The 25,744-nt window shown below is 53.3% G+C and overlaps 1 protein-coding gene across 2 annotated transcripts in view; it reads left to right on the top strand.

Annotated features, from left to right (window-relative positions):
* Positions 1-25,005, top strand: part of CHST8 (carbohydrate sulfotransferase 8) — a 141,496-nt gene extending 116,491 nt beyond the window's left edge. For both annotated transcript variants that reach the window (XM_019654469.1, XM_019654470.1), the window contains exons 3-4: positions 22,836-22,873; positions 23,419-25,005. In XM_019654469.1, coding sequence (XP_019510014.1) covers positions 22,836-22,873; positions 23,419-24,525 — 1,145 coding nt within the window. In that variant the 3' untranslated portion in view covers positions 24,526-25,005. The remainder of the gene's footprint in view (positions 1-22,835; positions 22,874-23,418) is intronic.
* Positions 25,006-25,744: the final 739 nt, after the last annotated feature.

Genomic DNA, 25,744 nt, shown 5'->3' with positions numbered 1-25,744 from the left:
GTGATCACCAGGGTTGGGGAGTCTGTGAACCCACCTTGAGCCAGACTTGGACTGTTCATTACCTGGCCCCTGTATGCCCTCACTCCACCAGGGCGGCTGCAGCGACACTTCAGGTTCTCAAGGGCCAAGTCTCCAGGTGTCACTGTCTACTCAGACAAAAATCTAGAAATGTTTGGGTGTTCCCATTCCCCTCAGTGTACACTTATCCAAATAAATGGCTACAGGTCACTTTAGGGAAGGGCTGGGAAACACTGCTCTGTATCGTTGCCATGATGGTATGGGGTTCTTCCTCTTGGGGACCCGATCTCCCCTTCAGTCATTGAGTTCTGGACCTGAAAACTGGCCAGAGGATTGTGCCTTTTTATTGGGACAGCTGCCTTCAGCCTCCTTATTGGCCATCTTGGTTTTTTCAGTTGTCCATATTGGTCAATACCCTTGTTGGCTACCCATCTTTCTTGCCCTGAGGGGTGTCCTGTTCTATTAACCATCTCCATAGCGCTCTGCAGGTCAGCTCCTCTTGGTTGCTGCACGGACACTGCTACTCGTTGGGATTCATTTATGGTGGCTAAGCACCATGGATTCAATTATTTCAGGATCCTACTGTCCTCACTGATATCAGAGAATCCAGGCCTATAATGTCATCTCCCACATTCAGCCCTGGCCCACAGAGAAGAGCCATCACTGAGCTTCTGCTGGTGCCCCTCTCACCAGCGATGCTTTATTGCTTTACACAAGGGAGCCTGTTCCAGGCCCTCCCACAAAACATAGTCATGCGGTGGGCTTCCCGGCTTTTCACAGGTCCCTCCGGCATGATCACCTCTGTGAGCCTCCATGGTCTACACAGCAGCCCCACCATCTCTGCTTCACTTAGTGTGGGCCATAGCCTCCTCCACATTTCTAAGAGCCACCCAAGCAGCCTGCTGGCATCATCATCTGGGGTCCTTGCCATACTGTTAAATCCTGTATCCCAGCAGAATGCCCCCTCCCCGCCCCCATCCAGCCTTAGGTTCTGCTGTCTTAGCTAACACCCTCAAGTCAAGTTTGTGTGTTCTCCTGGCTCCTGCCAGTACCTGTTTTCTGGATCACTCACCTCTTAAGGTATAGCCCCTCCTCTTCACATGCATCACTCCAGGTGTCCCCCATCCCATTTCTCAGTCAGGTGCCTGGCGTTGCTGAGAGTTAACCTTCTCTGCAGCTCGGCTACTCTTACCTGAGACGGGGCCTCTTGCTGTGGAAGATGGGAGTGTCCTTATAGGCTGCTAAAGAGGCACTAGTCAACCAACTCCATTGTCCCTAAATTTCTACTTACCCCGTATTTCTCAGCCTCCTAACACATATTATTATACACCAGCCCATTGCCTTCCACTGGTATGCCGCCCTGGTTCACCGGTAAAAATTTTAACAGTTGCCTTACTGCCTCTTGCCGGGGCTATCTGTGCCCCATCTACCACCAGTGCTGGGGTTCCATTGCTGGCTGGGCACCAGGTGATTCAACGGTAACATTTCACCTTAGCATTTGCTTTCTTGGACCACTGGCACCACCTGTCAGATCCTTGGGAAGGAGACTGAGAAAATGTAGGATGTGTGTGGGTTCTCTTGGATCAACACCTGTGGGGGGAAGGGAAGGAAGCAAGAGTGAGCAGAAGGAGAGGTCGGGCTGTGATGTAGTCAGCCAGTCCCACATGGAGCTCTAGAGCTGGGGTGGCCCACAGAGTGGTCCGCAATTGATGCAGGGAGCCTGTCCCTTATTCTTCATGTCAACCAGTTGCTAGATGCAGGGAGCCCCTGGGAAGAAGATGTGACCTTGGCTGAGGCGACTTTCTGCAGCTGAGAGTGATCTCGGGGTGGGGGTGGGGGGGTGAAACTCAGCTGTGAGCTGCGTCACTGTGTTTCCACAGTGGCCACTTCACCCTGATGTCCCCACAGTCTTATCTGACCCCAGCCTCCCTGCATCCTTCACCTCTGGCTCCCAGCCCCCACTCACTGGGCCTCTCATCCCACAGAGGACAAGGAATGCCTAAGGCTTACTTTGCGGGGGTGGGGGTGGGGGCAGACAGTGTTTCCGAATTGCTTTGCTTGCTTAAGGATCATCGAAAATTGACTGTAGCTAATGTTATTGAATTCACTTCTTTTTTTTTTTTTTTTAGTTTTATGAAAGCCTTTTCCCTCCAGGTATTACTATTTCGTTTCTGAGATATAAGCAAGATCTCAGCAAAACTGAAATAGCATTTTTTTTTAACCTGGCATTGTAGAGTTCTAAACTATGTTCACACAACTTTTTATCAATTTAATTAAGGTATAATTTATACACAGGAAAATACATTCATTGTAAGTGAGTTTTCACAAATGTGTACCATCACCCCAATCCAGATACACATTTCCCTCACCCCAGAACATTCCCTCGTGCTCATGTTCACTCAAATCCCTTTCACCCTGGCCCCCTAGGCAACCATGAATTTTATTCCACCACCAGAGATTAGTTTTGCCTGTTGTAGCATTTTATTGGGTTGTCGGAAAAGTCATGACATATTTTGTCTATGTTTTTCAAAGGTCATTTATTTATATACAGAACGAAGATCAATCAATGATATATTGCCCATTTTGTTCGATAACCTTTTGCCATTTTTCAGTGGGCTTTGTAATTCCTCATTGATAGAAGGATCTGTCTTTATTTGTGAAAAACTGAACAAGGTGCTGATTTACAGCCTCATGTGAATTGAACGTTATACCATGCAAGGAGTTTTGAAGAGAGCGAGACAAGTGGAAGTCTGATGGCACAAGGTCAGGCAAGTTTGGTGGGTGTGGCAACACATCCCATCCGAGCTCCAATAATTTTTGATGGGTGATCAAACTTGTGTGTGGTCTCACGTTGTCACGATGAAACACAACTCCTTTACAATTAACAAGCTCTGGATGTTTTTGGATGAGGGGTTCATTCAAACTGTCTAATTGCCGACAGTACACATTCGAATTGATTATTTGGTTCCTTGGTAAGAGCTCGAAAAACACGACACCTTTAAAATCCCATCACACTGAGAGCGTAACCTTCCTCTGATGAATGTCTGCTTTTGATGTCGTTTGAGGCGAATCATCACGTCAGGACCAAGACCGTTTGCACGCCAAGATTGTTTACGTTGTGGTAAACAATCTACTTCTCATCACCAGTTATCAGTTGCTTCAAAAAAGGATCGTTTTCCTCAGGTTTAATGAGCATATTGCAGATGTTTATACGTGCCATCAAATGAACTTCTTTGAGCTCATGCGCAACCCAACTATCGAGCTTGCTTACGTATTCCAGCTTCTTCAGATGGTCGCGAACGCTTGAACGATGGATGTTCAATGTTTCTGCAATCTCTTGTGTTGTGTAACGTGGGTTTGACTCGATCAATGCCTTTATTTTGTCGTCATCAACCTCGGTGGGCCTCCCTGACCGAGGAGCGTTGTTGAGATCAAAATCACCAGTGCGGAATTTCGTGAACCACCGTTGGCACTGACGTTCTTGTAGAACATTGTCACCATAAACTTTATGCAACTTTTCACAAGCTTGATGCACATTCTTCTCTTTATGGAAGTAAAACAGTAAAATATGGCAAAAATGCACAGTTTGGTCTTCCATCTTCAACTTGCTGTAAAATCTCCAAAACTCAACCAAATTGCTCAATTTTTTTTTACAATGAGGCTAGAACTGTCAGCTGTCAAATGACATAGCAGTAACATAGATGTGAATGACTCTAGTACTTCCAAAAATGAACTAGTGCCATCTGTCGCAAACATGCGTCATGACTTTTCCGACAACCCAATATATAAGTGAGATCCTACAAGAAGTACAGCATGGCTTATTTCACTCAGCCTAACGTTTGTGAGCTTCATCCGTGTTCTCTTGTGTATTAGTAGTTTGTCTCTTTTTTATGGACAGTGGTATTCCATTGCATGGGTATTCCACAATTTGTTTATCCATTCACCTATTGGTGGGCGTGGTCTTTGAGTCACAACATATGTGGACACAGGCAACATTGTCCTTAGTGAAGTTCAGGCAGGAGGTGTGACCTGTCCACAGCCATGCAGCCAGGAGTACTGGGAAGGGGGCTCCATGAGCCAGGAGCCAGACTTCACTTCAGCATCACTTAACAAAAGAGCCCTAGAAAAACGTGATCTGGCCAAATAACTGGTGCATCTTGTAATTCCTTCTAAAACGTGTGTTTTTCCAGAAGATGCTCTAGGCATTTTCTTTGGATGCTACTTGAGTTAGCATCCTGCCAAGCCATTCCAACTCTCCTTTCTTGATTCAACGTAATAGTAACGGAGGGGCAGGCCTGCAGAGCAATGGGTTTGGGCACATGCATGTCAAACGGACTATATATCATGACATCAGACATTCTGAGAAAATTGCTTTTCCTCTCTGAATGCCACGTCATAAATAATTCCAGGTTGGAAAGAGCCCTAGTAGGTATGTGCTTGACTTTACAGGGAGTGGCCTGTAAATACTATGAGCCATAGAACACAAAATGAGGCGACAGATTTGTGGGGTCACTTCTAGTCTGGACCTCGATATATAAGTCATTGCTGTGGTGCCCCACCCAGATCTGTTTTCCCAGTGGGTGCGGCCATGTTGGACCGCTGTGAGTGTGGGCTGCTCACGGCTCGGCTCACAGCTGCACCTTTAATCAGGGATTTGACCTCAGCTGACAGGAGCCTCTTCTGGAAGGTGATGCCTCCCCCTGGAGGTGGCCTACAATCAAGCCACATGCTAGTAAATGTGCTTTGAGTGCAAGGGACAGACAAAGCCTTGGTTTGTAACATTTGCCAATTTCTGTGGTGTAAATATTCCCACTATGGCCTATTGTAAGCTACCTTGCAAAAATAAATGATAAGTTGCTTAGGGTATAAGCGCATGCAAAAAAAAAAAAGACATTTGAAAAAGCAAATGAATGATAAACACAGAATTCAGTAGTGGTCACCCCTGGCCAGGGTGGGATAGGATGTGTGAGGGGGCAGGGAGCTTCGATGCTACTGATAAAACTCTGTTTCTTAAACTGGGTGGTGCATACCTAGGTGGGTGTGTTCTTGTTCTTTATGTGGTATATATTATATGTTATATACTTTCTTTTGCATGAATGAAATATTTCACAACAAAAGCGATTCTAGGGAAGCGTTTTCAGCTTTGAACTTGTTTTCACCTGCACGTGCAGGGCATGGCTTTTGGTGGGCACTGAGGAAGCAGCGTGAAGGCTGGTCTTGGTCGCCCCTGCGTCCGCCCGCTGGGTACATCTGCAAAGTTCACACTCCTGACAGGTGCTGTGGAGGAGAAGCATAGTCCTGTGGATGAAGATTGCCATTTCCCTCACGATGGGCAGGAGGAGGGGGTGAGTGAGGGTAGTGGACACAACCGCCCTGTCCAGTGCCCCTCCCACAGAGGACCAAGGGGAATGCCGTCCCCACCTCACCCAATGCAATTCTTTGGACATGGGGGGCTAATAGAGCCAGGCTGTCCCACTGCCTGATACTCAGTACCCAGACCTTAAACATTTAACTATGGGGACCAAGGGGAATGCCGCCCTCACCTCACCCAGTGCAATTCTTTGGACATGGCGGGCTGTTAGAGCCAGGCCGTCCCATTGCCTGGTACTCAGCATCCGGACCTTGAACATCTAAATATGCCTTGGCACTTACCATCCCCAGGTGTCCGTCCTCCCTCCTCCTGTGGATGAGCTCAGGTAGCCCTCTCCATAGTCCCCGCTGCCATTCCTGTCTTCCACTTAAGGAGATGCAGGACGGGAGCAGCTCTGAAACTGACCGAGGCCCCACCACTGTTGAGAAGGAGAACCACAGGACAGATGGCTCCTGCAGGTACGCGGTGCCACCTGCAGTCTGGTGCCAGCGCCACTGAGACGCTTGCAGCACTGTGCCCTCCAGCAGCCCCAGGTTCCCCTTCACCAGAGCCTTCCTTCCCCGGGGTTCTGGTTCTGCCTGCAGCCTAGCCTGGGCTCCCAGCTGGGGCGGGGGAGATAGAGGGTCTGGCCCAGCCCTGGGCAGCCAGGGGCTCTTCCTGTCTGAACACAACTGGGGCTTCCTGCGCACTCCTTCATGGAGCCATGGGCCAGGTTGTTTACATCATCCTTTCCTCTTGGAGACACATTCATCGTTGGGCACGAATCCACCCATTTCCCATTACAGAGATGGCAAGGCTCTGGTCCCCAGCAAGGGCGCGCCCAGGCACAGACCCTTTCTCCTCAGGGTCTCCTGTTCATTCCTGTCTGTGGCTACCTGGGCCTCTGGGCCTGTCCCTGAGGAGAAGCCACAGAGTTAGCTTCTCCCTGTGTCCTGAGCCACCCCTGTCTTCATGCCACCCCAGGCTAGGCCATCAGTCCACAGAGACAGCCGGAAGAGAGAGCCTCACCACCATTCCACCAGCAGCCAGGCTCGGCGGGCCCACCGTCTCAGTCTCCCCAACCCTAACTCTAGTAAAACTGTTGATTGGCTCTTAATTGGTTGCCCATAGGAGACCAAAGACAAAAACAGGCAAGGCAAAATAAAACGTTCTTTTTAGTTTTCCACAAGTGTGGGCACCAAAGCCTCATAATTCTCCCATGAGACCCTGGACACCAGATGCTCACCTGCAAGGGAGGGGAGAGGCAGCGTGGGCCCCTCAGACCGAGCCTCCCCTCCAGCATAACACCTATGTCCCTCAGCAGCAGGCAAATGCACTCCTACCAGCCCCCTCAACCCTCCCTGCCATGCCGGGGAGGGCCTGAGGATTTTTCATTATGAGCTCAGATTATTATCAAGTACAAGGGGGAGTGAAGGAGACATTATAAGCTCTCCTTTTAATAATGAAGCCCATTTCCTCTTGCAGTTGGTTTTCTTGCAACAGATGCTGTTGCAGAAAATGGAACAAAATGGAAAAGATAAAAAGGCGAGTAATTAACTCGGCCCAAAAGCCTCCCCAGCAGATGTCAGGGACGGCAGGGCAGGGTGCCCAAGGCCCACCCACCGCACCCTCGCCTGGCACGGCTGCCCGGCTGCTGTGGTGGGGACACATATGTTCCAAGGATTCTCGGCTTGGCTCCATGTCAGGAAAGCATGGAGCCGCCCTCCCGCTGTTCAGTAACTGATGACCATTTTTCTCCAATTAAACGGAAATTGAAGGATCGTCAGACTTAGACACCCAAGTAAAATAATTAGTGCTTCAAATGTTAATTGTGCTCAGCCGTGCCTTTGCCTGCAGAGGCTGTCTGCAAGCGAGCACGCAGAAAGACAGTTGCCTGTGGAGAGGTCTCTGCCCCCACACCCCGCCACCACCCCGCAGGCAGGCCTCCCCAGGAACCCCAGTGTGGGCAGCGGAGGCCAAGACCTTGTGACACTGTCGCGATGGCTGTGCGAGACCTGCTGTCACCCTCTGCATGGCCAGCCCTCCAGCCCTCAGGCAGTGTCGCATAATGGTTAGAATGAGGGCATGGAGTCAAACAGGTCAGGCCTAGACCCCGGCTCAGCCTACCCCCTCCAGCCAGCAACTTGGACCAGGGCCAGACACGTCACCTCTCTGAGACTCACCGGCCTCATGCAAAACACGGAGAGTAAGACCAAGCCTGCTGAAATGCCTGAGAGCCTGGAGCTTGTCTTTACCTACCCTGTGTCCTTAGCACCCACCAGGCAGGCCCCAGGTGAGTCATTACAGAAAGGTAGACTCATCGTGTTCTCTCCTGTGGGCCGTTAGGGGCCCGGTTTTGTGCAACCTGCGCGCCCCTAGAGAAGGATCTGCAGTGGCCACCTGGGGGCCGCCTACAACCACCGCCATCCCAACCTGCTCACAGACTGGGGGAAATAGCTCCCTGCCCCTGGAGAGGAATGTACTCCCCGAGGCTTTTCCTGCTGTGACTTTGCCCACGCATTCGCCCCAGCTCCGCTCTCTGCGGAGATGACAAACCTAAGAGGCTTAGGTTCCTTTACGCCTTGCGTCCCGAGGAAATCCACTTAGATATTCTGTGTTCCCTGATCCACCATATAATAAGATTCCTTTATCTCTTGTTGTCATGGGAAATATATATTAACTGATTAATATTAATGTGTTGGCCGATTAATATTAATATCTGAACCGATTCGTGCTTCACACGGGGAGGATGTTGACGCGTGCCGCAGAGGCCAGACAGCTCCCGGGGGAGAGGGCAGAAGTCGATGCTGACCTCGCCTCCTGACAGACACCGCGTTCTTTAGCAGTGTCTGTCAGAGCTGCTGTGGACGTGTGTTTGGACTCCGATCGGGGCAATTAAAACCCTAGCCATCCAAGACAGCGTATTTTATCCTTTAAACATTTTACATTCTCCTAACATATTTTCCCAGTAACACTGTTAAATTAGGTGATAAAAGGTGATTTCTTGCTTCTGAAGTTGAAATGCATTCTTATCTGCCTGGAATTAGAAAGGTTGCAGTATCATATGTTCTAAAGTTTTCATTATCAAAATTTGTCAGACTTTGTAAACCAAACAACATTCTTTTTTTTCTCTTGCTTGAAAGATGGACAGTGCCTTTGTCTTCTGACACGGGCGATTGCTTTCAGCACTGGGCGGAAGGGGAAGCGCCATGTTTTGCAGCAGCCAGGGTATATACACTCAGGGCTCAACGGGGGTCAGCGGGGCTCTGGCTTACCTTTGATTTGAAGTTGCCATCGCCACTGTCACCTGTGCCACCTCCTGATCATCAGGGAAGCCAGAAACAGTCGGGATGGGGGAAGGCGGGGCCAGATTCCTGTCCGTCTCACCCGCAGGGAAGGCACAACCAGAGGCTACACCTTTGGCCAATTGAGCTGGACCGGATGGATTCTGCCTGTGGCCATGTAGTGCCCCCATCCCTCTGTCTCTCCTCCAGCTACCCGCCAGCCTAGTCCCCGCCGTCACCTGGCCCCCATCTCAAATCCTTTTCTCTTGATCTTGAACATCCACCTACTATCCACCATCATCCACCCCCCACCGTTCACCCATAACCCACCATCCACCCGACATCCACCTGCCACCCTTAGACCATCCACCCATTATCCTCTATGCACCGTCCATCCATTATCCCAGCTGCCATCAGCGTGCCACCCATGTGCCATCTTCTCATCACCTGTGCTCCGTCACAGCTGACGTGGAAGACACCCCTTGTGCAACACATGAGCCTGTCCCCATCCTGATGCCCCCTAGCCACACCTCCCACTTAAATGTGCCATGAACAAGAGCTGGGGCCACATAACGTGGTGAGTCACTGTCCCCCGGTGCCCAGCATCCCTGATTCCCTCCATATCATGACCTCTTATGAGCAGACTGTCTTGGATGTGGCGTTTTAGGCCATGGGACTCTTCTGGGAACACATCTCTCTGTCTTAGGAAGAGAGCACACGGGCCTCCAGAGTGGCTGTGTTCCCCTGAGATGAGGAGACCGACCCCTGAAACTTGACCCCAAGCTCACCTCCTCCTGTCCCCTGTCCCTCTGTTTGGGTACCAGAGACAGGATTTATTTCACCAATGAAGAGGCTACTGCTCTCACAGACTTCTGGCCAGACTGGAGCTTTAGCTAGGCTGGTGAGAACCGTCCAGGTTTCTCTGTGGCTGCCCCTCGAGTGGTCACCAGCCCTGCATGCCATCTCCAGCCTCTGCCCTGCCTCAAGGGGACAGCCAGTCCCCGATGTTGGGGGCATGGGAGACAGCTTCTGTGACAGAAGACCTTAGCGGAGGACAAGGACGGGAGCTGGGAAAGCAGGGCTGCTGGTTTCTCCCTGAGCTCAGGCTGCGGTCTTAACCTAAATCCACTGTGGAGGTGAACTTGCCAATGTCAGGTCCTCTGAGCTCTTCTCTGCAAGGCGAGGTCTTGGTGGAAAGAGATCATTCTCTGCTGATCATTGAGTGAGAGATGCCAGCCCAGGGGCACCTGTCTGCAGCCCAGTGAGTCCTGATTCTTCCACGGAGCTCAGCCCTGCAGAGCCACCCCTGCCTGGCCCCATCCAGGTCTCTCCCTGCCCAAGACAGGGCTGCAGACTAGAAAATGGCCCCGGTGTACTCCAGAAGCTGTCCTGAGCACACAGGAGAGGTGTAACCCCCAGGAGGCACATGTGCATCCTGTGGCCTTGACCTCAGCAGACTCATACTTAGCCGGGGATACAACAGGGCATACAGGAGTTGAAAGCTAGCAATGACATTCTCAGGATATCCACCACCCCGCACCACCCCCGGTGCCCAGGATAGTGCTTTCCTGTGGCTTTCTAGCTCTTCTGAAATCCCTGTCATCTCCAGCCAAAAATGCCCACCAAAGCCTCAGGCATCCAGAGCCTAATACCCCCTGTTCAAGCTCCCACCGCCTGACACCACACATGTCCTGTGCTCTCCCTGTCCCCCATATACGTTACACAGCAGCCCCTCTTTCTGCTATCACCTCCCTACAAACAGAAAACATGCTAGCCGTGGTAAGCATCCCCTGTGTGATTTATTGCCATCACCACAATATTTTGTTTGGAGCTGCAAACCTCCAGACATAAATCAAGTCATTAGAAGGAATGACGTTTAATCCTGCAGAAGATGCCTCAGTGGGCTGAGCGGCTCTCACCCAGCTATCGAATCATTAATTCTGGAGAGGACGGCCCCATACACACCTCCACGGGCAGCTCTTCATCTCCTCTGCACACAGGCGTGGAAGGCCGAAGGCACAAGCCAGGCTGCTTTGTGTCTTGGAATAGCACATTTGTGACTGCAAAGAGGCGCCCCAAACACATGCCCAGTAATCGAGAAAGAAGTCTTCATTCCACTGGAAACACACGCAGCCAGGCAGGGCTGCCTCTGTGCCTCTGACGGCTCTTTCCTCCTGGAGCTGCCGCGGGTTGGACTTCAAAGGCAGCAGGAAAACAGCTCAGAACATCTTCCACCCTCCTCTCACAGTGACCTGGCCACCCTTCAAGCAGCCAGTATGCGGGAACCATATTCTATTTGCAAAGCCCCGCGGGTCTAATTTCCAGGGTTTTGCTGCAGATAGGGGCCTGAGCCTGGAGGAGACCTTGGGGACCTCAGACAGTGCCTTCTGGAAACCCAGCAGCCCCCACCCCATGAGGCAAGCACCAGCACTGAGCTCCCTGCGAATGGGGGCTCTCATAGTTCAGGAAACATCCCCAACATGCCGGAGAGGGGAGGGGATCTCGGCTGAGGGGTTGCCTTAAAGTCTATGGCAAATTCTAAGTCCACATGACAATGGTGAAAATTCTGGATGACATTTCCAGTGTTTAGTTCTACTGCCTATTCTTGTGCTCAGAGCTAATGAGGGTGTTGTTATGCAGCGTTATGTTGGCTGCGTGCATCAAGGATGCTGCGTGCGTTAAGAATGCTGGAAGTCGCATGGCAGCATTGTGTGGTTTGTATCTGGACACTGTTTCCCCCCACACTCTGCACTGTTTCCAGCTGAGAGCTTCTACCTGCAGGTCTTGTGTCTCTGGTTCAATATAGCCAAACCCAAGGTGGGGGGCTTCTCCCCCTATCAGTCCTCCCTTTCTGCCCCAGACCTCCCTCAGACAGCATGTAAGGGTGAGGGGCAGACATTCCGTCACCTTACCCCTCGGACCCCTGACTCCCCAAGCCCTCCAGCCCTGCACTTGGTTGTTCTCCAGAATCTGCTCCCCCTTCCCATCTCCCTGCCCTGCCTGAGTTCAGGCCCCACCATTGCTCAGCTGCCTTAGGATGTAAGAACTTAATCCATTTTCCCCTTCCTTTAGGTTTTCCTCTTCTCCAGGCCATTCCCCAGTCATCTCCAGAAAGACCTTTGAACGTGCAACTTGCATGCGCCCCACCCCTTATCGCAGTCATGTAGTCAATGCCCTAGGGACTGGTCACCTTGCATGAGCCTGAGGCTGGGTGACACAAGGCCTGTGGGTCTTGGGTTGCTCGTGTGATGTGCGGGTAGAGCACAGCCCCAGGACGTTGTGATGGGGCCGTAGGATGTCTGTGCTCCCCAGGATGGCCTGGGGTTGCCATGGTCAGCCCACAGGAAACCCAGTGGTGTTCACTGTTGGACCAACCCCAGGGTGCTAGGCTGGGCGGAGCCAAGCAGAAGGGAGAGGAAGTAGTTCTTGGCCAGACGTCCAGGGCAGATGGTGTCCCCACAGCCAGCCACTGCCAAAGCCATGATTCACATCTGTACTCTGGGCCTTACCCCTCAAAGAAGCCAGCCAAATCCTTAAGCCAGAGGCTTCCTGAGCTGCTGGTGGCCCATTTCTTGGCTGGACCCAACTCCAGGTTCAAGGCCTTGCCTTCGGAGCATTACGTCTCTCATGTGCATTGCAGCTATCCAGACCCATGGCAGAGAGCATCTGGACTGACTGCCAGGGCTGCCGAGGGGCTCGAAACACCTCCAGCCTTGACCTTTCAATCTTTGAGTTGCCAGAGGCAGTGTTCTGCTCAAGGGCACACGGGACGGTCCCTGAAAGGCACTTGCCCCTCGGTGGTCCCTGTGGTGCTGGAGGAGACACCGGAGACAGGAAGGGCCTAGAACTGCAGCTGCCCATTCATGGTGCTTGAGTTGGGGCCAGGAGGGAGGACTTGCTGCCCAGAATTGGGGTACAATCGGTAGACAGCAGTGACAACTGGTGCTCAGTCATTTGGGACTTTTCTGAGTGCATCCGTCCCTGAGCCCCTGGGCAGCCCTTAGCAGGAGGCTGGCTCCCCCCAGGGGCCTGGAATGCCTCTCTCAGGACAGAGAACCCCCTGCAGCAGGTTGAGGGGAGGGAGCATTTCAAGGAAGCATCAGCTAGGATGGATTTACTTTTGTGGCTCTTCAGAGTATCTCAGGCAACAGCTGTGACCGTTCTGACAGCCACAGGCCAGCTCAGTAATTGATGCCACAGCCGGAGTGACACATCCTGAAGCCGGCTAGAGCTGGACTGATTGTTATCTTGTGGCTTGGCCACCACAGTAATGAGGCTGCCCTACCAGTGGCCTCCAGTGGCCTGACTCTCTGTTCCAGTGAAGATGTTCCTGTCTCAGGGCTGGGTCAGTCAGTGTTGCTGGCACTTTTCCTGCAAACAGGCAGCCCTTTAGTGGGGCCACCTCTGCCTCAGGTTCCAGTGTGGCTCACTCATTATTATTTCCTGGTAACCCCTGGTGGGAATTCACCAATATTTAAGCCAAATTAGATTCCTTCCTGTAGAGGTACTAGAGAACTATCACTAGGTGCCCTGGCAGCCAAAGAGGAGGACTCATTATGTCCGTCCCATTTGAGGCCACAGCTTCTCAGAGCTGGCCCTGGGACCCCCCATGGGCTCTGGACAAAGGCAGAACTCAGGCCAGGCCTGCTGCCAGGGTTTTAGGTAATTGGTTACCTCAGTTCTGTACTCTCTCCTCTGAGAAGTGCTGGGACCCTATCTCATCAGGCCCCGGAGAGCCGCAGGCCATGGAACTTGCTCCTGAGCACGTATGTGTGTCCCCTCCCTCACCACCCTCCACTTGCCCTCCGGACGTCTACACATGGGAGACCCACAGGCATCTCACATTCAATAAGGATCTGCCCCCCTTTGCAGGAAATGGCAGCAGTGTCCACCCACCACTCGCGTCAGAATCTCCCGTATCTTGCTCCCAGGCACCCCCAGATCCTGCTCAGGCAGTGGGGTGCAGGAGCTGGCTTGTACCAGCCTATGAGGGCCCAACTCCACATTCACATGAGTAGCTTGAAACCTGCCGTGGTGGGGGTGTATATATGCACGGAAATCAGCAAACACCACAATGGGGCTCCCCCCGCACCATTACCCAGGGAGCCAGTTGTTGAGCGTTTACCAGCACACCACCCTGCTGACTATTCCTCCTGAAATGTTCTTCCTGCACTTTCTGCCATCAGCACCTGGGTCCAGGCCTCGGACGCCTCCTGTCTGGACAATGGCAACATCTGCTGACCAGACTTTCTGCTTCTGTTGTCAGCTCTTTATCTCAGAATGGTCCTAAAACTCCAAATAATGCCCAGCCCAAAGCCCTTCTAGGCCCCCCAGGACCTTAGGAGATGAGATCTAGTGCCTCTGCCAGGACCATAAGGCCCTTGCATGCTGGCCCCTACCGGTCACCATGGTCCTGCCATTTCTTGACACCCTTCAGTCTCTATATTCCTTCATCCCAAGAGCCCTGCTTTCATGATGCAAGGCCACCAAGCTCTTCCAGGAAGGCCATCATCCGTCAGGTGCCAGTAACTGTCACAACCTTAGGGAGCCCTCAGCTGATGCCCTGGACTTGCTGTCATTTCCCCATCTCATGGCATCTGCCACGTCCTATCACACGTGGAATTGCCGTTCAGTGCTCACTTCCTTCCTAGACTAAACTCCATGAGAGCACACCCATCACGGTCTCATTCATGACTAAGACGCCGTCACCCGTGCCCAAGACACTGCCTGGCACATACAGGTGCTCAGTCAGTGTGGAGTGAATGGGAAAATGGTGTTGGGTAGAATGACTCTTATGCTGCCTCATGTCTTTGCTGTCAACATACTGTAGGGGAGGCAGAGATGGGGGCCATCAGAGGTCACTGTGGTTCTGCTGCTGAGTAAGCCCCTTCTCATCGGCAGCGGCAGTCACTAGCTGCTGCTCATCCTTCTGGGCCCAGTGTGTCGCAAGAATACATGAAGGGAAGAAAAGGTATGGCCTTCTGTAAGCCATGTGCCATGTACTCTCAGAAACCGAACATGGACATGAACACGCACACGCCCCGCCCAGCGCACGCCTCGGCACACAGCAGGAAGCGTGCGCACTTGCGGCACAGAGATGGGGTGTGATGCATCCCCTTGGCCTGCATGGCGTAACATAGTGTAAGACATACCAACTCCTGTTCCATGCAAAATGCACACGTGGGGGTGCAGTGCATGACATGTGTGCTGGGGCCACACACACCCTGACCATGGTGGGAGCCTCCCCCCCCAGGCCCTGACAGAGGGGAACTTCGAAGCAGGAGCTGAGGACCCCGGTCTTGTGGACAGGCAGGCACACGAAGGACGCTCAGGGTCACCCCCTGCTGCCACCAAGTGATGGACAGATGAGTGGGTGAGGAGTGGCAGGACAGCTGTTGGGTTCAAAGACCGGCTAACTGGCTAGCTGGTTGACTGACAGGGAACTCCAATGCTCCACTCTGACAGCTCCAAGGGAATTCACAGCCAAGGCTGAGCTGACAGGGAACTACCCAGTTGAATCGTGGATCCTAATCACGGAGGCGAGGGAATGGAATCGCTAAACAAAACAAGGAACGGTCAGAGCTGTCAGGTGCCCATCAGCCTGTGACGGGAAGATTCCCACTCCCCTCCCCTACAGACAGGTCCCAGAGCCTCTGCGCTGGTGCAGGAGCCGGGCTCAGGGAAACGCAGCTACCAGGTGTTAGGAACGCCAGGAACGCCAGGAGCTGGTAGCTCCCATCCCGTGGGCTCTCTGTGCCCAGCACTGTGCATCATCTCATTTGCACATTTGCGGACCTGCAAGATGGGTATTTTTATCCTATTTGACAGATGAAGGAAACTAAGGTTCAGTGAGGTCAAAGGATTTGTCCAAGGTTGCTCTCTCTGTCTTTTTTTCCCCTTCCTTAAAAATATACTGACTCCTTAAAAACCTGTGACTCAGGGTGGATTCTCCAGGCCAAGGGAGAGGCCAAAAGTCGGGGGTCCACGATGTGACCCCACTATGAGTTTGGTGGTCTCACAGCAACTGGAAGAAGCCACAGAGGCTGAGGCAAGAAGACAGGCCCCTGCAGGGCCGCCCATGCCCTACCCAGGAGCGTGTCTAGCCTGACACCTGCCTTTCCCTCAGATCCACACTCTGACCACAGAGCCGTCCTTGGGTTCCATGAGCAGCCAGCACCTTTGTCCAGGACATCCCCACTGCCTGGAACCCCATTTCCCTGCCCAGGGCCCTGGGGCAGCAGAACTGGGCACAGCGGTGACCGAGGCTACTCTCCAGGCGGTGACTGAGGCCCTAGCAAAGAATTTAATGAGTTGAATTTTCCTGTGAACATAAGTGAGAATTTAAGGCCCTTTGGTAAGGCTTTTTACATCTGAATTCTGTGCCTTGAGTCCAGGCCGCCCTCTAATTGCTGAGTGTTTAAACTTCAGTTTTGCATCTAATCTGCATAAATTAATCTGCCCAGTTGAAGAGAGCAGCTCACAATGAGGCAGTCAGAGGTGGATGTTGGAGTGAGGGCTGCCCCTCAAAAGGACAGGGCTTGAGCTGGTGAGAGAGGAGGTGTGGCTACCACAAGGCCCCAGGTCCGGCCTGGTGCCCCACAGGTGGCTATGGGAGGCGGCCAGCTGGGCATGTTTTAATTCCAGCCACACAGACCCCACACAGCATGGGAGGAGTAAACACACCCTCAACCCGGGCAACTCCTGTCTGCATCGAGCCACTTGGCTGACAGCTGCCACCCAGACATGCAGACCCTTCCCAGGCTGCCAGGCCGAGCTGGAGAAGTCACTGCCTGGGTTTGGTGGGCTCCAGCCAGAACTCTGGGCCTGGCTTCTGTGGGGAGGAGAAGCCCAATGCCCATCCCCACCTTCAGGGCCAGCTCTCAGTCCAGGCAGCATCAGCTTTTCCACAAGCATTTATTAAGCTCCCTCTGTGTGCCAGGCATTGTGCTAGACTCTTGTCTGACACAGAGGGACCAGACACGGCCCCTGCCCCAAGAACATGGAGAACTAACATAATCTTTTACTACTAATCAGATGACCCAACCCAGCAGGGGAAATATTTTTTTTACCTTCTCCAGGCTGTTCCTGCCCTGCCTCCTGAATGCTCTTAAAGCCCCCTGAAGTCACATCGCTCCCTGTTATGAGTTGAATTGTGTCCCCCCAAAATATATTGTAGTCCCATGGTACTTATGAATGTGACCTTATAGGGTCTTTGCAGATGTAATCAAATTAAGATGAGGTCATTAAGGTGGCCCCTAGTTCAAAATGACTTTGCTTTTATAAGAAGAAGAGAAGAGACACAGAGAAGACAGCCAAGTGAAGGCAGAGGCAGAAATTGGATTTAGGGCTGGCCGAGTGGCGCGTTGGTTAAAGAGTTGGCTTGGGACACCAGCTCTGAGCAGCAGGACCCCGGTTCGGATCCCACATATGAGGGCCAGTGATGCTGCACCCTCTACAGCTAAGATGGTGAACAACAGCTCGACCTGGAGCTGGGCTGCTGTGAGTCACTGGCGACGGCGTAGGCTGTAGTGGGGCGGCCGGCAGCTGGCGTGAGCTTTCATGAGCTGCCATCAGCCACCATGAGCTGCCATCCAATGGCCGGCGAGTGACTGCCGCACCTGGGAAGACCGCAATGATAATACCAACATGGGCCAGAGAAGCAACGTCCTCCACAACTAGACTGAAGAACAAAAGGACAGTAACTTGTCTGTTCTTCCTCCCCGATTCCCCAACGCTGTTCCCCTCCCCCAATTCCCCAATAAAATCTTAAAAAACAAAACAAAAAGAAATTGGATTTAAATTGCCCCAAACCAAGGAACATCTGGAGCTGCCCAGAAGCTGGAAGAAACTTTGGAGGGAGATAGCCCAGTTGACACCTTGACTTCAGACATCTAGCCTCCAGAACTGTGAGAGACGAAGTCTTTGTTATTTTTAGATGCCCAGTTTTGTGGTAGTTCTAGGAAACGAATACACCCCTGTGGCAGTTAATTTTATGTGTTAACTTGACTAGGCCATGGTACCCAGATGTTTGGTTAAACACCAGTCTAGATGTTCTGCTAGGGTATTTTTAATTTTTTATAAACTTTTTTCCTTAAATAAGTTGTATTTAACTTTTTAAATTTTATTTTATTGGGGAACAGTGTGTTTTTCCAGGACCCATCAGCTCCAAGTCAAGTAGTTGTCTTCAGTCTAGTTGTGGAGGGCGCAGCTTCTCGGTCCATGTGAGGATGGAACTGGCAACCTTGGTGTTATGAGCCTGCGCTCTAACCACCTGGGCTAACTGGCCACCCCATGGGGTATTTTTTAGATGTGATTAACACGTCAGTAGGTTTTGAGTGAAACAGGTTACTGTCTAGAATATGGGTGGGCCTCGCCCAATCAGTTGAGGGCCCTTTGGAGGAAAGACTGCGGTCGCCCAAGGAAGAAGGAATTCTGCCTCCAGACTGCCCTTAGACTCAAGCTATAGCATCAGCTCTTCCCTGGGCCTCCAGTCTGCTGATCTGCCCTGCAGATTTTGGACTTGCCAACCCCCACAATTGCCTTCAAATAAATCCCTTGCCCACCTCTCCATGTGTATATCCTATTGGTTGTTTCTCTGGAGGACCCTGACTAACACAGCCCATCACTCAGAAACCTTCCATACTTCCTTTGGAGTGGGGCCTGGCGCTTCCCTAAGGGCTTAGTCCCCTGACTGCGGTGGGCTTTCTCCTGCCAGCGTCCCTGCATCACACCTGTGCTTCATGACTGCCGTGTGAGTCCCAGACACTGACCAGACATGGCAGGAAGCCTTTTGTGCGGCACACGTTAGGCACAGGAGCTGCTGCTTTTCAACTGGGATGCGGAGGCCGCATAGCAGGGCAACAGCTTTCGTCCCACCAACTGCCAGGGAATCTGGGGTGGGACCGAATCTTGGAATCAGGATCTCATATGTGGGGGGACACAGTGAGGGCCTCACCTTGAAGTGTGGCTCAGGCCAGCCTGAAACCTCTGGGAGTTTCCTGGGCCGATGGGCAGCCCAAGTGGACGTGTGGATGGACAGCACTGTGTGGATGTGGCCACACAGGCTCAGACACCAGAAGAATAGGACGTGGAAAAGGAACCAAGAAAATGCAACTTGGTGCAGGAAACTCTAGGGATTCAAGGACCATGAGTCTCACACTCCACACAGGGCAGGGACTTCAGACTTACATCCGTGCCTAGTGGCTTCTCCTGGCCCCTTCAGTTCTCCCCCATCTCTGTCCCTCTTTGTGGGTCTGACTGCTTCAGGGTGGCCCTGCCTTCCCCTTGGCCCCAGCATTTAGAGTGGCAGGACCCTCTCCCCATACCCGGCCAGGGCTGGGAGCTGGGATTCGAGCAACCAGAATAGCAGTCACTCACCTTAAACATGATCAACCGAGGGCTCAGGGGGCACTTCCACCCCGTTCCAGGCACTTGGGTCCTGTTTTGGCCCACTGCCTACACCAACTAACTAAAAGCTGGTCCTCAGCCCCCGTCTCCTGTGGGTCATGGGCATCTGGGATCGAGGCTTTCGAGTTGAACCCAGCAGGCCTCCCTCCTGTGACTCGGAGATGAGTGGGCAAGGAACCCTCCTCCCCAACAGCTCACATGCCAGGGACGCCCCCTCCCCAGCTCTGCTCCAGACCCAGGCTGCACGGCCTGATTCTAAGAACTGGCTTCACACACCCTCATCACCCCTTGCCTTTCCTCGGTAGGTAACCAGGAAGTTTTTCAACCAAACACGCAGAAGAAAACCTTCAGCCCATGAAGAGTTCACCGAGTGGAAAACACTTGACAGTCCCAATAACTCACACCTTGTCTATGCTCACTGTTGCTCACTCTTATCATATTGCATGTGTTCCAACCACTCTGCGAATGTCTTGTGTCCAGAAAGAGAAAGTGGTTATTTTTTTTCACCAGGCAGGGGATGCAGCTCCCTTACAGACTGTTAATGTTATGTTGACAGAAGGGGACAGGTAACTCAGACACTGTATATGTGGCATGGACATGACTTGCCTTGGAATTTCTCTTTCCCAGGGTGGGGATGGGGGAGGGGACAGGGGACATGCATGGCAGCATTGTGGCATTGAATGGAAGAGGTGGCTTGTGTTGCTCAGAAAGCCCACTTTTTATCTAGATTGTATGTTTCTTTGGGGCTTGGGAGGAGCTAATAGTGGTTATATTGAGATCAATATACACCCCGTAAGTCCCCCATGGAACCAATTCTGATGGCTCCTAGTGACAATACCTTCTCTGTGGGTGCAGCAGAGGCAGAGCCCTTAGCTGCCTTCCCTGGGCTCTCCACGGAGGTGTCCAGGGTCCTGAAGTGACAGCCCACTATGAAATGCAGAGCCCCCAGCCTCAAGATGCTCTAGGCTTCTGGTCTTCACTTGTTCAGAGCTGGGGTGGTCTTTGCTTCAGCCTTTATCCAAGCAGTGTGTGGAAGAGCAGCTTTCTCCATGGAAAAAGTAGGAACATTGGGCCTCTAGCCAGGGGAGAATCCATCACATTTCTTTTAAGTTTCTGTCTTTATTCCAAAGTGGCCATGTGGGAGAGAGGCAGTCTTTGCCAAATGAACTGCCATAAGTTTAAGGGTTGGGAGCACACAGCTTATGGCAAATTCAGGCTCCCCATGAGATCTGTTGTTGGGTGTTCCACAAGACAGTTCTTCTTTTCAAAGGGGGGCAATTGCAGCAAGATTGGCTTTGCTGGGCAAAAGTGTCCAAGAAGTCAGAGGCTCACTCAGCCCCAAGCTCCATCCAGCAAGAACTTTTTCTCCATCTTGTGCCTAGGGCTCTGGCCCAACCAGAGCCAACCTTGGAAAACTGCTCCTGTCCAGTCTGCACAGATAAAATAGGACAGGCCCCTTGGAGGGACAGGCCCCACCCTCCAAGGGGACAGTGTCAGTGGGAGCTCACAGCCATAGGGGCTTCGACCTCAGTAAGCGCATTCTTGTCTGACGCCACCAGCTGGCAGGATGCCTTTTGTAAATGGTTCCTCAGCCCCACACTTGGCTAAATCCAGTATGATTCATTTGCCCCAGAAAAGGAATATAAATAAGTGCCATCTCACCTTGACAAGTTGACAGGATTGACAAGCGGAGTAAATTCCTGTGTCTGAAACTCTGAGGAGGAGAGGTGATTTAGCAGAGCCAGCTGCCGTCACCAGAAGAAAATAATGAAGGAAAGCCGGGAGTGTGGAGGAAACCCGAGTGTGCAGTGCGTCCCTTCTGGGAAAAGGGAGCTGTGATCATTGGCTGTGGGAGGAAACGGCACAGGCCAGAAAGAAATGAGCTCAGAAAGCTCATGCTGGCGATGGCTGCCATGAAGAGTGTAAGGAAGGGGGGCAAGGGGGGCCAGCAGGAGGGAAGCAGGCTCAGTGCTGAGAGGGAGACCCTGGCGAGGGGCTTAATTCTAAAAGGCTCCTGCTTCATGGTCAGGCACCCACAGCTCATCTCCCATGCCCTGAGGGGTGCAGCCAGTTCTACATGGAGCTGCTCAGCCTTCGTGGGCAAGTCCAGAAGTCCTGTTTCTGAGCTTCCCCCATATGCACCCAGATATGCACATAACCTTGGGAATGCTCAGGAAGGTGCGGACACTGCCCTTTGCCCAGGGAAGGGCACGCCCCTGGTCCCAACCCAAAGGGATCAAAGAATAACATTGCAGCCAAAGAAAGATGCAACAGGCCCAAGTTCTGCCTTCACTTCCACCTCTCTTGGGACTCGAGGAAAGTTCCAGCAGGCTCAGGGAATTTAGGCTTTTCAGTCCAGGGTGACTTCGGGTTCCCCTCTCCTCAACTGCTGATGAATAAAGGAAGTGTGTGGGCACATCCTCAGACTGACCAGGATGAGGCCAAGTCCATAGCAGTGACCAGACCTGTAAAACTAGACCTCATAGAGAAGTCAGTGGAGTACCTGGGTCAGGGACAGAGGACCTGGACGTCCCCTTGCCAGCTGCGCTCCAGCCACTGGACCTCTGCCAAGTACACAGAGACAGGAAAGGAAGAACACCCTGCCCAGGCAGCCACCAGAACTCAGGTGTGGTCAGACACTGTGCTCCATCACCCCAGCCAGAAACTCTAGCTCTCTGCTTGTTTAAGGGGTGGCTGGTTCTGATTGTGACTGTGGCTTATGGCAAAACCTCAGAGCAGAGACATCCACTCAGCACAGGAGCAGGAAGAGCCCCTGACACCTCAATGGCTAGACAGGGACAACAGAAGGAGGTTCGGACTCCTAAATAGATTCCCCCAAAAGGAGTCCTCTTATCTTCCCACTACCTCCCCCAAAACAGACCAAATCAGGTATGAAACAGGATAGTCTCCTCTGGCCAAAGGTGGCGCCTATTATCCTGGGTGAGCTCAGGCAGAGGGCCTCCTTGGTGGACAGAGGAGACATTCTGGATTGTGGCCAGTGATGTGCTGATGTCTCTCTATCTTCCCCCAGTCACAATTAGTGCTTTCTGGACACTCTGTGCCTGGGCTCTGCTCAGCCCTTTGGAGAACAGTAGGATGTGGCCAGCTCACCCTGCCTGCCCCCCCACACACACACACACAGAGCCCCAGGGCCAGCTGAGAGGCCAAAATCGCAAAGTGGATGGCTAAGTTAGGGAACTTTCCAGAGTAAGTGGGGAGGCCCCAATCCCAAGGGAACGAACATGTGTGTTCCAATCCTAGGCCTGGTGTGTGCAAACGTGTGGGTGCAAGCGTGTTGTATTACAAGTACAGAAAGTCCACATTGACTACAACCAAGGCAGGGTGGACAGGGCCTGAAGAGAGGATGCCAGAACTTTCTGACGGGTCCTTTCCCCTGTGATTTAATGACAGTGTGAGGTGGGAAATGGGTCATGAGGTTCCTGGCTGCTCCACTGGGCAGGTGTGTGGGCACCGGTGGGCAGGGAGCCTTTCCAGACCTTCTTGGGAGGTGAGATGCTGAGAAGTGAGCATCACCTGGGAGCTGGGGACACCAAGTCTTTGCTGCACCTCCATTTTCCATTTGGGGAGGGGCAGGGAGGGGAGGGGCACTCATACTGAGCCACGCCTCTCCGCTTGCCTCCCTAAACTGTCTTTTCACAGAGCCTACCCCAAGCGCCCTCCCTACCGGGCACCCTGAGTAAAAAACCTATAAGTGGGTCCCTGGGAACCACGTGGTACTTCCACGGCTAATACTGTCCTCTCTGTTTGCTTTTCAGGAGTAAAGTTCAACATCAGGCTACAGCAGCCCCACAATGTGAGTTCTAAGAGTCAGATAAATGTCAGCATGAGCACCCTGGGGAAAGTTGGGGAGGGCCGGGAAGAAAATTTGGAGCTCCCATTAAACCCATTCTTAGAAAGAAAAATATGTCCAGTCCTTCCCAGGAGCCTTGGGAACAAAGCCCTGGGCTTGAGACCCATGAATTTCCCTTTCCCGCTGGATGTTGGCTTTGGAGTGTGCTAATTGACTCAGTAAATCTGAGCAGCCTCTTACAGGCCACCAGCGACCCCCGCCCTCCACCGCCCGCCGGTCCCAGGTTCCTGGGAGGCCTGCGCCACCTTGTGGCCAAAATGACACTTGCATCTCAGACCGTGGCCAGTTGAGAGGAGAGCGGCAGGGGCTGCTGGCCTGTGGCTCAGATCACAGGGATCACGTCCTGCAGGGTCAGCCTGTCTCCCTCTCCCTCACCTGGGAGAAACTCGGGCCACAGAGCGGGCAGGGACCCCAGCCATGGTGAGGGCCTGGCCTGTGTGACCCTCCGTGCCCGGCTGTCTTGGTAACCATTTCTCTTCTTGCCCTAGGACTTCCCACCAGGCAGTTCTCAGGATGGTGACTTTAAGACACTCACAGAGAGGGTCACCCAAGACTTGTCCAGTCGGGCACCAAGAGGCCTCCACTTGCTGGTGCCTGACCAACCCCAAGCCCACCTAAACATGGGGGCCCGTCTGCGACCCCGGCAGCGCCGCCGGCGGCTGCTTATCAAGAAAATGCCAGCTGCAGCGGCCACCCTGGCCAACAGCTCAGCTGGTACCTTTATCCGGCCAGCACCCCGAGTCCTGGACGGCCATTGGGTCAGCCTGCACCAGAGGCAGCAGGAGCGCAAGCGGGTGATGCGGGAGGCGTGTGCCAAGTACCGTTCGAGCAGCAGCCGCAGGGCGGTCACGCCGCGCCATGTGTCCCGCATCTTCGTGGAGGACCGCCACCGCGTGCTGTACTGCGAGGTGCCCAAGGCAGGCTGCTCCAACTGGAAGCGGGTGCTCATGGTGCTGGCGGGGCTGGCCTCGTCCACCGCCGACATCCATCACAACACCGTCCACTACGGCAGCGCCCTTAAGCGGCTGGATACCTTCGACCGCCAGGGCATCCTGCAACGCCTCAGTACCTACACCAAGATGCTCTTTGTCCGCGAACCCTTCGAGAGGCTGGTCTCCGCCTTCCGCGACAAGTTCGAGCACCCCAATAGCTACTATCACCCCGTCTTCGGCAAGGCCATCCTAGCCCGCTACCGGGCCAATGCCTCTCGGGAGGCCCTGAGGACGGGCTCTGGCGTGCGCTTTCCCGAGTTCGTCCAGTACCTGCTGGACGTGCACCGGCCGGTGGGCATGGACATCCACTGGGACCACGTCAGCCGGCTCTGCAGCCCCTGCCTCATCGACTATGACTTTGTGGGCAAGTTTGAGAGCATGGAGGACGATGCCAACTTCTTCCTGAGGCTCATCCACGCGCCGCAGAACCTGACCTTCCCCCGGTTCAAGGACCGGCACTCGCAGGAGGCACGGACCACCGCGCGGATCACGCACCAGTACTTCACGCAGCTCTCCGTCCCGCAGCGGCAGCGCGCCTACGACTTCTACTACATGGACTACCTGATGTTCAACTACTCCAAGCCCTTCGCGGACCTGTACTGAGGGGCGGAGCTGGCTGGCTGTGTGCGCCCTACTCACTCACTCACTCACTCACTCACTCACTCACTCACTCACCTGCCGCGGGGCATCCCACTCTCCGTGGTTCCTCAGCCAGGAGCCAAGATGTACCCAGAGCAATGAGGCTCTGAAGAGCTATGGCTGCTGCAGACCCCTGGTGGGAGACAGAGGCCCAGGCTGTCCACTGGGACCCTGGCCTTTGTCCCATATCCACGTCCTCACTTCTGGCTGAGGAAGATGCTGGGAGGTGAGCTGGACACCCCAGAAGTCTCAGCTACCCACACCCAGCTCAGCCAGGAGTCAGGATGACCAGGGAAGTCTGAGGCCCAGATGACAAGGGCCCAGCGGTAAGGGGTTTACTGCAGTCCCTTAGCCATTGCCTTGTACCAAACCGCAGGGTTTGCAGCTTTTCTACTTCGCAGGGGGAGGTTCCCTTGGAATAAGGTTCCAAATAAAGCACATGGTTTCCAGAGCAGCAGTGTCTACACTTTGTGTGTTGGCGTGGGAACACACGGACCCTTCCCCATGCTGTCTGGGGTTCTTTCTCCCTCCCCAGGACACCCTGAGCCAGGTGCCTGCAGGCCCAGCTGCGTGAAAGTCCAGGGGAGGAGTAGTCTGCAGGGGACCCGGCAGCGCCCATGCAGAGCCAGCAGCAGCACCTGGTACTCAGGCTTCTGAGGCCAGGACCCGGTCAACTGGGTCCTCCCATCTCGGTGCTGGCACAGTCATCCTAAAAGAAGGTAGACCTATCCCCATGGAGGTCACTGGGGTCCCTTCTTGTCAGCGCACTTTGCAGGGGCCCCTGCAAAGTTCTCGGGGAAAGTGTTTGTTGGCACTTTGAGTATGGGTGTGACTGTGGCTGCTTTGGGGTCTTGTTGGTAATGGGGAGTGCTGCCTGACTGTTTCTAGGGGTGTGTCTGTGTGCCTCCTTTTTGGGTCTCATCTCTGTCAGCCTGTGTCTCCCAGGAGCCTGCTGCATGCCCTTCTGGATCTTTCTGTGGCTCTGTCCCAGGAGATTTCTCTCAATCTGTTCCCACTTGCTTGGATCTCAGGTTCTGCTGGACCCTGAGAAGGAGACACTGTGGTCCTCCAGGTGGGACGTGCTGCTGGATCCTGTGCTGGATCCCAGCGAGCCGTGAGCTGCTCCATCTCCCACGCTGCCTCCACCATGGGCTCTGGGAACTTATAAAGGTGGAGCAAGGAG

The sequence above is a fragment of the Hipposideros armiger genome, unplaced genomic scaffold (genome assembly GCF_001890085.2).
Source record: "Hipposideros armiger isolate ML-2016 unplaced genomic scaffold, ASM189008v1 scaffold_224, whole genome shotgun sequence".
Classification (NCBI taxonomy): Eukaryota; Metazoa; Chordata; class Mammalia; order Chiroptera; family Hipposideridae; genus Hipposideros; species Hipposideros armiger.
Note: the sequence above shows the minus strand (reverse complement) of the source record. Positions and strands in the feature narration are given on the sequence as shown.